This window comes from Cyphomyrmex costatus, unplaced genomic scaffold, assembly GCF_001594065.2.
Source record: "Cyphomyrmex costatus isolate MS0001 unplaced genomic scaffold, Ccosl1.0 scaffold65, whole genome shotgun sequence".
NCBI classification, from domain to species: Eukaryota; Metazoa; Arthropoda; class Insecta; order Hymenoptera; family Formicidae; genus Cyphomyrmex; species Cyphomyrmex costatus.
The window spans coordinates 1-14,898 of NW_017280211.1; the positions used below are offsets into that span (position 1 = coordinate 1).

General features: G+C 30.6%; 1 protein-coding gene across 1 annotated transcript; it reads left to right on the plus strand.

Moving 5' to 3' along the window:
* Positions 1-12,087: 12,087 nt before the first annotated feature.
* On the plus strand, positions 12,088-14,817 carry LOC108771211 (zinc finger protein 845; the record flags this gene model as incomplete). Its single annotated transcript, XM_018547535.1, has 9 exons — positions 12,088-12,266; positions 12,376-12,585; positions 12,696-12,905; positions 13,016-13,225; positions 13,336-13,545; positions 13,656-13,865; positions 13,976-14,185; positions 14,289-14,498; positions 14,608-14,817. Coding segments are annotated over exons 1-9 (1,859 nt in total), but the record flags the coding sequence as incomplete, so codon positions are not given.
* Positions 14,818-14,898: the final 81 nt, after the last annotated feature.

Consider the following 14,898-nt stretch of genomic DNA (forward strand, 5'->3'; position numbering starts at 1 on the left):
CACGAAGTCGCTTGGTTCGAGCTCATGCGAATCAAATCAAGTTTAGAGCTATCAAGGACAATGCAGACGACTCATCTCAACAGCAAGAAATTCAATTACCACTTGAAATATTAATCAATGCCTTCGATCAGGGAGGAAAACAAGAGAACATTCAAGAAACTACCTCTGTTCCTCAAGGAAATTCTACTTCACCTCAAATTCTAGAAGACCTCAACCAAGAACTATTGCAACCTCAAGAAGCGTCTTCACAACCAGATTCAGGTCAACGATCGGAACCTGTGCAACAGGAACAACCTGTGCAACAGGAACAACCAGAGAGCGTTAGACGCTCTCAACGCAATAGACGTCGTCCACGTAAACTGGAGGATTACCAGTGTCACTCTTCCAGATAGGGGAGGTGTTACCTACGCCTATGCTAAACGTCACGACATGCGCGGCTAGGCAACGATCTGTATGTCGACAGGCAGAAGGTCGACACCGGCAGTTGTGTTCAGACATTCAAAATAGACACACTCTTTCGTATTATTACTAGGCCTTCCGCATATTATGATTAGCACATAATTCTCAATTAAACTACGAATACAAATGCGGAACGTGTGTAATAAAGGGTTTAAAAACAAAGCGCATTTGCATATTGCATATTCATGAGAGAACTCATATAGGCGAAAAACCTTATCATTGTGAGTTTTGTGGTGATATGTTTAGGTAGGTACATTCTTGAATATCAAGAATAAATGGATTTATTTGATAATCCGTCCTATATACTTAAATTATTTTGTGACAAATGATATATTGCAACGGTAACTTTATAGACATATTCGATCTCTGAAACAGCACAAATTTCTGTTTCATTACAATAATTAACATTATTGCGAATTTATGAATGTGCAAAGAATTCCTATACCAAATGGTACTTCGTTAACATATGAGGACTCGAAGTACGAATGTAAAAAAAACATCCTTGCAAGGTATGTCTTTTAATATTATTACAGACTATACAAATAGAGGGCTAAGAGCCAGATGTGTAACAAAGAAGCTTTTAATTGAAAATAATAAAGAAATTACAAAAAACAGTTTGACGCCGCCCGGTTTATTATCAATGTTACAGTAAATTATAATTATGAAACTACTTGAAACCTATAAAATTTTTCGGTAACGCAGTTCTCATATCCTTTACTTTTTCGGGTACATACGTAAATTAGAATAGTCAGAGTGGTAAAATGTTAAAAGTTCATATGAATAAGAATTATAATATTCTTATCCTTCTTCATATCTATTGTGTGTAGTAATAGCACAATTAAAAAATGTATAAAGAAGGCTGAATAAAATCATAATATATAAAATTCCAATTAGAGCCACAGACACTGGATGTATGTGTTTAGTCAAATTCTTTATTAAATTCAAACTTATACGTTTCGATCGGGAATGCGATTCTTTTCAATTAGTCCTTATATATAAAATCTAATGTATGTAAATGAGAAATTGATGTCGTTATATACGTTGTAGAGGTTTGTTTGCTATGTACAACTTCTCATGTAGAACTTCTCTATTTATAACTTCTCATGCTGTGTCCATTAGATTTTATAATATCTATTATATATATTCTTGTAATATTAATGGATGATTGTATGTCTAAGCCCGATAATAATATATCATCGTTAAAAGTGTTTTTATTTTTTTGAATATGCTATAATAATATGCGGACGTCAACAGTCATTTTAGCAGCAATGACTGTTAAAACCTCTTTTGTCATTTTATTGTATATACAAATTGCACACGTTGTTACATTTTAGCGATGTTAAAAAATATACGCAGGATATTATAAAAGATGAAGGATGTTACATAAATGGGCGTATAACACTCGTAGAATAATCTTACAGTGTTGAAAAATATAAATTATGATAATTTATAATAATTTATAATAATCTATACTTCAACATTTAATTACGTTTAAGTGTCAATTATTTAAATGTAATTAACACTTACACTTATATCTACGCCTAATTTAATGTAGTACACTTACACGAATTAAAGACAATATGATTTTCCTGAAATTAAAGCTACACGTTGTACTAAATAACGTTCATTCGCTTTTGCAGTTACAGTGACATTTCATTTCAGTGTTGAGACGTGAGCAATTAGGTGCTTTACTTTTATGTTCGTCAGGTATACAAAGTTCATGAAAATATCAGGATTTTCTTTGTAGGTCTCAAGCTAAAACTTCGATATTTTAACTAGAAACGATATTGGATATTGTAATGATGAAACGTGGAACTGTGATTATCAAAAATTACCGTGCAATTTTTAAAGTGTTGACTAAGAATAAATGAAGTCGTTGGATGTATTTAATTTTCATAAAAGTATGTTAGTCCATTTTATAATCGTTGGATATCATTGAGTTATGTTAGGCTGAGTATATCCGTGCTCGTTTCTTCGGAGTGCGCTTTCGGTATTCAGGATCTTAAATATAGGTGCAATTCCCGTTCGTATATCACTGTAAACATTATTTGTGCTTTTCTTTGATGTCAGACAGATACTTACCAAAAAAGTAATATGACGGTATAACATATGCCTACATCAATTAATTAATATTAATAAATCAAACGTAACGGGTTGTTCAAAATCATTACGCTATCTTTGAAATCATGTAATTAAAAAATTATGTGGTATTACAAACAATTACCATGCGTCGTGTAACTCTACATGTGAATAAAACTTCAGAAAACAGAATTGTATAATTAATAGAAATGCAACTTATTGATGTATAGTTTTTCAAATTATGTAGCTGAATTAAACAATTTTTATGTAACCTTGTAACGCGCGTGAATTTTTTAGAATGGTTGTCTGTACTCTTACATGAAAGATATGTGAAACGAATGTTTTGAGCGATTGAACGTGAAGACGAAGCGTACATAAATTTATTTAATCGTATTAAATATTTGAATATTGGAATAGGAAAGTATATAATATTAGGAATGGAATAAGACGATTCTTAATAAAGTGTAAACATGTATGTTCTGATCATTTAGGTTTTATATTTAATATTTAACAGTTGGACTATGTTTGGGAATGTACTATTTTTTGTATTTCGACTTTCTTTTGTAATGTATGTATTACGACAATAAACTTTGAAGATAATGTCAAATAATGTTTATATTTGTTATAATTTGGTAACTACATACCTAGTAGACGGTATTATATGCATATAACGAGTAAAGTAATACAATTTTCCGGTTTAACATTATATTTGACGTGTAATAGATAACTGCTTTAATTTTTTTAATTTGATTGAAATTTTAACATGTACACGTATTAATTCTTTAATAAAAATAATAATTTAAGCGTTACCTTTATAGCTTGTCGCATTAATCTCTCGACATAGTGTAATGTTTTGCTTTAATAATATTTACCACAATAATTTTTCACATATTATGATTGCAACTCGTTATATAATAACACATATCATAAACTTAATACAAATGCTACTCTCGAAAAATTGCAAAGACGATATAAGGAAAACGATTTAACATATACATATTGACTGTGTTCAGTAGAATAATTAGAATTGCTACTATTATGTTGTAACAGGCTATATATGATAAGCATATGTCCTCATGCTTCTGTGGATCAGAATTTAATCAAATGATGTTAAAGGATACGTCAGTTGCAAAGCTGTTTTTTGTAGAATGTAAAAGCTGCAATATGACCGATATTAAAAAATTTTGATAACAATAGTGCGGTATTGATCTTTCTTCTTCGACATAGTACGGATGTAAATTATAATAAATTGCATTCAGCAAAGTCATACGAGAGAGCGCTAAATACTATCGTTGTGTATATTTAATAATTTTCTAAAAATCTGATTATATCATTTAAAAGTACATCAATATTGACAACCTTGCACGTAACTGTTGAAAACAGCCATTGCTGATCAACTGACAAACAGTCCGTATAGCTATATGTCCATAGCGCATAACTAATATTCACCGAAACTAAGTATTTCGTTGAGTTAAGGACGTTCACCGGCTAATCGCTTTCTATACGAAATGCTTCATATTTTAACTACATGCTATTAATATTCATTATCGATATATCCTCCAAAATTCAGAAAATTTAGCGGTAGCGAATTCGAGTTATTAATTTTCAAAGTTGCAGCTTTTAACATGTAAGGTATAACCCAAGCGTGCGCTCAAGTGACATTTCAATTCATAGCGACTGTGATATCTATACGATTGTTCTAAAAAAATAGGATATGATGCAGGACGATGCTAGAAATAACATTAAAAAAAACTGGGATAAAAATCCGAAAAATCCAGTCCGTTTTTGACAATCAAGTAGAGTGACCATTCGCTAGTTTTAAATTTAAAATATAATTTTCACACTGTGTGTAAGTTTAGAAAATATTTCGGATTTGTTTTTTTCATTTATAGGTTTTTTAAAACTTGTTTCATATTCTTACTATTGAATATGTAAGTGCAAATAAATCATTAAATATATTGATAAATTCTATATATAGTTGCTTTACAATTATCAAATTCTTTTAAATTTAATTGATATGAACAAATTTCAAGAGAATCTGCAACTGATTTGCTAAATGTTTGAGTCGCTAATCGAACTTTCATTCTTTATTTTACATAATTTATGTGCGCTGTTCGAAGTTTGTTGGCAAGATGTAATCCCTCTTTTTCTTGAATTTCGCGTAACTTTTCCATAAATTTCCATGATATACTTCCGCCTGATTCGTTCATAAGCCACTTTAAGGCTCCAAAAGGATTACGAACAAGTTTAATCATGTGGCATGGATCCAAATATATGTAAATTTTATTATTTGTTTGTGGATCACGAAACCATAACTGCAATGTATTTAAATTATTAAAATCACAATCAAGCTCTTTAGCCATTTTTATATTTGAAGAAGTTCCATCAAAGGTTAATGAAATTATTTGCATACCAGTATCATGCAAGAAAGAATGACAATTTTTAATGAGATTAACTTTTTTATCACTGGTTATGCCATTAATTAAAAAATAAGCTACAGGAATTTTCCAAGCACCATTAACACAATTAATTGAAAAAACTAGAGCATCTTTCGCGACAGGTAAACTGTCATCATCCTTATCCATTTCATTAAAAGTACCCATATCTATGTAGCCACTACATTTTTTCCCGTCGTATTCAAGATGCTGACGAATAGACATTTCATCAATAATAATTAATGCTCCAAGCAATGGGTAATTAGATTGTATAACTTTTTCTTTGATACAATTTAGTGCTTCTTTACTAAAGCAGCTGACTAAAGTCAGGTTCAGCGTGCACGGATTGGTACCACTTAGAAATTGTAACAGGATGCGGTAGACAGTTTATGCAATTTGTTACGAACATAAGTATAAGCTTTGGGAGAATAATAATTTAAAGTAAGTGCAAAAGATCGTAGTTCTGGAGTATACGTCTTTGGAATAGATTTATTTGAAGATTTTTTCAGCAATCTTTTGAAAAGATCGCCTTTATTACATTTACTTATATTCCCAATAATGTTCAATTCATTTTCTTGTAAATAACATTTTTTCTTCAATGATTTTAGTAGCTCGTTTATGATCTTTTCTTTATTTCTTCTTTCTTTTTGTTGCAGAATTTTTATTTTCCGTTTGTATTTTTCTATTTTCATATTTGCTTCTTTTCTTATTTGCTCCTCCCGTGGTGTATCATAATTTGTACGTGATGACAATTGAGCAGTATTATTTTTTTCTGGACTCGTTATATCAATTGAATTCGATATTTTTTCTGGATTCATTGAGGTTGCACGATTAATAAATCGTTGTTCAGTAGTATTATCGGAAATATCTAATAAATAGAAAAGATGAATGAAATAGTACATTGTGTAACGAGTAAGGATTAGTTGTTTATTGTTGTTGTTGTTATTGTTGTTGTTTATTGTTGTTGTTTGTTGTTATTTATTAGTTGTTTATTAATTGTTTTTAGAGAGATTATTTATTATAGAGATTATTCATTTTTTATTTATTATTTATTAATTATTTATAGATTTATTTACAGAGAGATTATTTATTTATAGATATTATTTATTGTGAGAAGATTTATTTTTTTATTTTACTTTAGAAAAACTTACCTCCATGATTACGTTTATCGAGGTCTTCTGTTAAATTAATGTTAATACATCTTTTTTCACATTTTAGATTGAATTCTGAATCTAATGTGTCAGATTCATCTATATTCAGCTTTCTTTTCGAAGCTTTTATTAAAACCTATATAGTCCAGTCAATGACCATTTTCCCGTAGGATTCTTTGAAGCAACACCGATTTTCCTGCACATTTGGATGTAGGTTCTATATACCCTCTACTTCAAAGTTGACCCTATACCGGGAGTTGCTTTTACCCTGGGGGGGGATGCCACCCCTTCTCGGGGGTGAAAAATTTTTCATTGAAAATAGGCAGGATAAGCTGTTAGGAACTGAGTTTCATGAGGAAGCAGCAGCTCGATATCTGCTGTAACGTCATGATCAAGTTTGCTGGCATGGCATACTACTGGCATACTGCTAGCATTTTGCTATTTGGGTATATAGTATACCGATGGAACTGCATCAGATTTTAACATAACACGTCTCCTATTCTCTTTTCTAATTAAAAATTCTTCTTGGAAATGTAAAGAACACAATACACTTCTTTTTGTTGGCCGGAACTCTCCCAAATTCATCGCATCTATCCATTTCTTACATTTTCCGGAATCAGTTGGAAATCTAACGTCGTAAGTGAATCATACAATATTAGAAATTTGTAAATTTATTAGTTAATATTGATTCAAATCGAAATGGAGTTTAAAAGCTGGTACCAAAAATATAAAGAAAACAAATATTGACAATAGAGATTACATTTGAAAATTAATAATTGATAAGCAACTATACTTACGTATGAAATGATATTTTATATGCTTTTTCTAAATATAATTGTTTTCCGACTTTCTCTCGAGATTATTTGTATTTTTACAACCAATTGCAGCAAACATAGGCATATTATATATAATTTTTTACGTAACCACATTTAACACAATGATTGACAATTTTTGAATAAGTTCTAACTTTTGCCAAAAGAGCGCGCAGCAAGTGAGGCAATGATACCATCTCTTTGCCCCAGACGGCATCACCCTCGCAAGAATAAGCTGTATCCCTACTTTCCTATATACGTGGAATGGGAAGAGACATGCGCTATACACAGAGAAGCGAGCGTGTAGTAAACTTTTGGCTACGAAAGTAGCCGGTGAACGTCCTATACACAGCGGATATTTAATCGGTTATCATCCTTATATAATGTAGTATTTTTTTCTATGTAATTTTAGTTATCAAACAATAGAAATTACTATGGTATGCACAAATTGAAAATCCATCTTGACATAGCAATACTTTAATTGGTAAGGTGTGTGCGGGAGCGTGCGCGTTCGTGTCTGTTTATCAACGATTCTTACGAAAATTGACATTACATTCTGCTGTAAGGTCTCTGACTTACTGCTCTGACTACTGCTTCTATTACGGTAATGTATTTTTTATTAAAGTACATCAACCTGTATTTTTTGTTATTTGCAAAAGTAAACCGTGTAGCTTGTGTAGTATAATATCAATTTCTCTATACTTTATAATTTCAATTAACACCAAGGTTACACCGTTTTCTTTAAGCAAAAACAGAAGATACTGGTTATTTTGCTTTCCTAAAGAACATTTCTCCGCAGTTTATACGATTCCTGAAACTATAATGCAAAATGTCCTATCGGTTCTCGAAAGAATAACAAATATTTATATCTGTATGTATATGAACACTTATAATAGGTACCCATACGAAGACCTTGGATCAGTCGTTCTGAAGACATTGACGTGCTTATTTGTCAGCAAACAATTTTAAATTCAAACGTATTATTTGGTATTAATCTACACATCTATATCTTAATTTTGGAATAAAAGTTATTAAATAAATCTAACTATCCAACGTCAGAGAGGTGACTTTATTGCTTTAAATATTTGTATTATAACTAATATTAAATATCTATAATTGAATTTAGTTGATACAGGTTACTTTCTTATTACTCTTCGTGATAGCTATCAGTTTATTATAATTTTATTGTACTTAAAATTATTACTACTTTTTATGGTTTTTTATAATTTAGGAAAAGTATAACATTGTAAAAGGGTCTAAATAGATTGAGAACGTGTAAAGTATGAAAGTAATATAAAAAACGTTACAGTAAAGTGAGTTGAAAAATATTTCTGATGGATAAGAGAGTTGAATCAAAAAATATTAATCAAAATGAAGAAACGGATAATGACACAAAAGAAGATGAACACAAACAGCGAGGTAAGAATTATATAGTCCCTAATAATCATTCTTAATTTTATTCATGCCATTGAACATTAAAATTTGATCAACAAAATTAATACGTTAAATAATGCATCATACAAAGAAACAAAAATTTTGATGTAGAATAATTTTATCAATAATCATCGTACCGAGATTTTCAGAACAATACTTTAAAGCTATGAATCTGTTCTTCTCAGACATTTAATTCAAACGACATTTTATAAAGTAATACAAATAAAAAAGAGGGTGCAACAGATTTCAATATTTTTAACGATATTTGCGAAAATTCCACGTAACGAATTAAACATGTAGCTAATGAATCTGTTCTTTTCGGACATTTATTTCAAACAACGACATTTTATAAAGTTACACAAATAAAAAAGAAGGTGCAACAGATTTCAATATTTTTAACGATATTTGCGAAAATTCCATGTCGCGAATTAAAAATGTGCACTAATACGGTTTAAAAGTAACTGAAAAGGTAAATTTTGGTATCTCACTTTCCTTACTATCGTGCTCTGTACTATTTTCATTATCTGAATTACTATATACGTTGATGTAAAAATAAACATTTTGCTGCAACGTTTAATAAATCTTTGAAAAAAATCTTACAGAGGTCGACGAAAAAGAAAATTACATACAAAAAACGATTTTATCTTTCGGAAGCCATAAAAACCATTTGTGCACAATTATCATTTCGCATCGTGCAACTTCACAAATGTCGTATAAAACTTCAAGATTTGATGAATCGTCGTTTATGATACTCTAACTTTATAAAATATTAGCATAAAATTTTTTGAAATGGCGGTGTGAAGGGTAGAGATTACATTATATAAAATGATTTCTTTAACATTTCGGTCGAATGATCTTTTACGAAATCATTCTTTTTCGAAGTTTGCTTGTTCTTGCAGGTGACGCTTTAATTTGAGTAGAGTATTTTAAAAGTTATGAGAATTATGTTACAATTTTCATTTTTTTCGCAACAAGATCTTTCTTTAATTTTAAGATGATCGTTCTAACTCCCCAACAATTTCAAATAAAGAGAATAGAAACATACATGAAATTAGACTACACATATGTAAAGCATGTGGTAAAGGGACTATATACCTCTGGACTGCTATAGTTACCCCAACTTTTCCTACCTTTTCCATAAGATAGAAAGAGAGGACCGTGTATCCTAAAGATCTCAAAGCCATCAGGTCCGGATGTTGGCCAAATCAAGAACTAACTAGCTGCATTTCGAGTAAGAATCGATACAATCGGGACGCGTGTGAGGTTATATATTTTATTTAAACTATTATAAAATAATAATTAACGAGGTGAAGGACAATGAGAGTCAATTCGTAAGTAAACAAGAAAGCGATTATAACATAAAAATTATAATATGAATTTTCAAAGAAAAAGAATACAAACAAAATACTTAGCCGCTTTAGACACAATTAAAAATTAGAATATCGGTCACTATATAATAGTATAAAAAATCGCTAGATGTAAAATGTCGTAACCAGTTTCGACTCTTGGTTTGAAATCTAGCGATTTTTTATACTATTATATAGTGACCGATATTCTAATTTTTAATTGTGTCTAAAGCGGCTAAGTATTTTGTTTGTATTCTTTTTCTTTGAAAATTCATATTATAATTTTTATGTTATAATCGCTTTCTTGTTTACTTACGTATTGACTCTCGTTGTCCTTCACCTCGTTAATTATTATTTTCATATAAAGAGTCCTTCAACTTTAATTTTATTATAAAATATTCAATTAAGGTCCTTACGCTATCATAAGCCGAGACAAAAATAAAAATAAAATTTAAAAAATGGTCCGTTATTGTTCTGCGGAAACGTGTAAAAATACAAACATGAAATACAGTCCTGCAGGAGCAAGTTTAACAAAAGAAAAAAATGTGTCATTTTATAAGTAAGTTTAAGATTTTGTGATATGTGAACCTTAAATGTGGAACACTATTTACTTTTTTCCATTCAAGTAATAATAATTTAAACAATTGTGCTTCCATATAGGATTCTAATCATACATTCATATCCATTTTATATTTATTATTATTATAGAGAACATTCTTTATTATTATATATCAGAAATACATAATAATAAAGAATATTCTCTATAATAATAATAAATATAAAATAGATGAATGTAAGATTAGAATCCTATGGAAGCACAATTGTTTAAATTATTATTACTTGAATAAAAAAAAGTAAATAGTGTTCCAGATTTAAGGTTCACATATCACAAAATCTAAAACTTACTTATAAAATGACACACCTTTTTCTTTTGTCGAACTTGCAAATGCAGGACTGTATTTCATGTTTGTATTTTTACACGTTTCCGCAGAACAATAACGGACTATTTTTTTAATTTTATTTTTATTTTTATCTCTGCTTATGATAGCGTAAGGACCTTAATTGAATATTTTATAATAGTTTAAATAAAATATATAACCTCACACGCGTCCCGATTGTATCGATTCTTACTCGAAATGCAGCTAGTTAGTTCTTGATTTGGCCAACTTCCGGATCTGATGGCTCTGAGATCTTGGATTCCAGTAATGGCTGCCGTTATCAGTCCAGAGGTATATAATGAAAGCTTAAAACTAATTGTAGTTTGAGTAGACACGAGAGAACTCATAAAAACGAAAAGCCTTATCAATGCGATATTTATGTAATATCATTGCGATATTATATGTAAGTGGGTATTTAAGTGAACAACAAGAATTAGGAAATGCTTTGGTGATTCAATATCATTGATTAAATAACTGGTAAATGTAATAAAAATTGAAACGGTCGTTTTGCAGGACAAAAGATAACTTAAGAACACACGTGGTGGAAATGCACTATAATGATGAAACGTTTCAAGTCTAAGAAGGATTTATATACTGGAGGTGTATTATACAAATGCGGAACGTGTCAAAAAGAGTTTAAGGACGTTCACCGGCTACAATCGTAGCCAAAAGTTTACTGCTCGCTCGCTTCTCGGTGCATAGCGCATATCTCTCCCCACTCCGCTTCCCATGCCAATACTTTTTCTGCTGAGTGTACTCACGCACAAGCAAACGGGGTTCGATGCCTTGTATGTATACACGCACACTAGCCTGTTGAGAAAAGCGGAGACCCGTCTCATAGCAACGGCTCATGCGGCGACTTACTTCAAGTGCTATCGGATACACCACTTCGAACTTCGATAACTCAAAAACGGCACCGCTACGGATCCCCGTTTTTTTAAATGTTATTTTTAGCATCGTCCTGCATCATATCCTAATTTTTTAGAACAATCGTATAGATATCACAGTTGCTATGAATTGCAATGTCACTTGAGCGCACGCTTGGGCTATACCTTACATGTTAAAAGTTGCAACTTTGAAAATTAATAACTCGAATTTGGTACCGCTAAATTTTCTGAATTTTGGAGGATATATCGATAATGATATTAATATCATGTAGTTAAAATTTGAAGCATTTTGTATAGAAATCGATTAGCCGGTGAACGTCCTTAAGGACAAAACAAAATTCCAAATTCATAAGAGAACTCATACAGGCGAAAAACCTTAACAATGCGAGTTTTGTAAATATAAATGTGGGTGAGTATTTAATTGAATAACAAAAGTTAAGGAAATGCTTTGGTCATTCAACATCAATGATTAAATTAAAAGGTAAAAAATAATAAATATTACAGTAATCTGTTTGCACGCAAAAGGTACATCTATGTAGTCACGTGATGTCAAAACATAACGATGATGAACGTTTCAAGTCTAATAAGGACCTATATACTAGAGGTGTATCATACAAATGCAAAACGTGTAATAAAGAGTTTAAGAAAAAATCAAGTTTTCATATGCATGAAAGAACTCATACAGACAAACTTTATCAATGCGAGTTTTGTAAATATAAATGTGTGTGAGTATTTAATTGAACAACAAGAGTTAGGAAAATGCTTTTGTTATTCAATATCAATGATTAAATTAACAGGTAAAAAATAATAAATATTACAATGATCCATTTTCAGGCTAAAGGTACAGCTAAGTAATCACATGATATTAAAACACAACGATGATGAACGTTTCAAGTCTAATAAGGATCTATATGCTGGAGGTGTATTACACAAATGCGGAACGTGTACTAAAGAGTTTAAGAACAAATCGTGTTTTCTTAGACATGAAAGAACTCATATAGGCGAAAAACCTCATCAATGCGAGTTTTGTAAATATAAATCTAAGTGAGTATTTAAGTGAACTGCAATAGTTATAGGGAAATGCTTTGGTACTTCATTATCAATGATTAAATTAACTGGTAAGAATAATAAATATTTCAACGGTCGTTTCGCAGATATAAAAAAACGCTAAGACAACATGTGGTGGCAAAGCATAACAATGATGAACGTTTCAAATCTAATAAGGACTTATATACTGGAGGTGTATCATACAAATGCAAAATGTGTAATAAAGAGTTTGTGGACAAATCAAAATTACATATGCATGAAAGAACTCATACAGGCGAAAAACCTTATCAATGCGAGTTTTGTGTTGCTAAATTTGGGTAAGTATTTAATTGAACTGCAATAGTTATAGGGAAATGCTTTGGTACTTCATTATCAATGATTAAATTAACTGGTAAGAATAATAAATATTTCAACGGTCGTTTCGCAGATATAAAGAAGTGCTAAGACAACATGTGGTGGCAAAGCATTACAATGATGAACGTTTCAAGTCTAATAAGGACCTATATACTGAAGGTGTATCATACAAATGCAAAACGTGTAATAAAGAGTTTAAGAACAAAACGAATTGTCATAAGCATGAAAGAATTCATACAAGCGAAAAACCTTATCAATGCGAATTTTGTGAAAATAAATTTAGGTGAGTATTTCAGTGAACTGCAATAGTTATAGGGAAATGCTTTGGTACTTCATTATCAATAATTAAATTAACTGGTAAGAATGATAAATATTTCAACGGTCGTTTCGCAGATATAAAAAAACGCTAAGACAACATGTGGTGGCAAAGCATAACAATGATGAACGTTTCAAGTCTAATAAGGACCTATATACTAGAGGTGTATCATACAAATGCAAAACGTGTAATAAAGAGTTTAAGAAAAAATCAAATTTTCATATGCATGAAAGAACTCATACAGGCGAAAAACCTTATCAATGCGAGTTTTGTGTTGGTAAATTTGGGTAAGTATTTAATTGAACTGCAATAGTTATAGGGAAATGCTTTGGTACTTCATTATCAATGATTAAATTAATTGGTAAAAATAATAAATATTTCAACGATCGTTTCGCAGATATAAAAAAACGCTAATACAACATATGGTGACAAAGCATAACAATGATGAACGTTTCAAGTTTAATAAGGACCTATATACTGGAGGTGTATCATACAAATGCAAAACGTGTAATAAAGAGTTTATGGACAAAACGAATTGTCATAGGCATGAAAGAATTCATACAGGCGAAAAACCTTATCAATGCGAGTTTTGTGTTGATAAATTTGGGTGAGTATTTCAGTGAACTGCAATAGTTATAGGGAAATGCTTTGGTACTTCATTATCAATGATTAAATTAACTGGTAAGAATAATAAATATTTCAACGGTCGTTTCGCAGATATAAAGAAGGGCTAACACAACATGTGATGACAAAGCATAACAATGATGAACGTTTCAAGTCTAATAAGGACCTATATACTGGAGGTGTATCATACAAATGCAAAACGTGTAATAAAGAGTTTATAAACAACTCAAAATTACATATGCATGAAAGAACTCATACAGGCGAAAAACCTTATCAATGCGAGTTTTGTGTTGCTAAATTTGGGTAAGTATTTAATTGAACTACATAGGGAAATGCTTTGATAATTCATTATCAATGATTAAATTAATTGGTAAAAATAATAAATATTTCAACGATCGTTTCGCAGAAATAAAGTAGTGCTAAGACAACATATGGTGGCAAAGCATAACAATGATGAACGTTTCAAGTCTAATAAGGACCTATATGCTGGAGGTGTATCATACAAATGCAAAACGTGTAATAAAGAGTTTAAGAACAAAACGCATTTACGTAGCCATGAAAGAATTCATACAGGCGAAAAACCTTATCAATGCGAATTTTGTAGATATAAATTTAGGTGAGTATTTAAGTGAACAACAAGAGTTAGGAAAATGCTTTGGTTATTCAATATCAATGACTAAATTAACAGGTAAAAAATAATAAATATTACAATGATCCATTTTCAGGCTAAAGGTACAGCTAAGTAATCACATGATATTAAAACACAACGATGATGAACGTTTCAAGTCTAATAAGGATCTATATGCTGGAGGTGTATTACACAAATGCGGAACGTGTACTAAAGAGTTTAAGTTCAAATCGTGTTTTCTTAGACATGAAAGAACTCATACAGGCAAAAAACCTTATGAATGCGAATTTTGTAAATATAAATGTAGGTGAGTATTTAAGTGAATAATAAGAGTTAGGAAAATGCTTTGATTATTCAATATCAATGATAAAATCAATAGGTAAAAAAT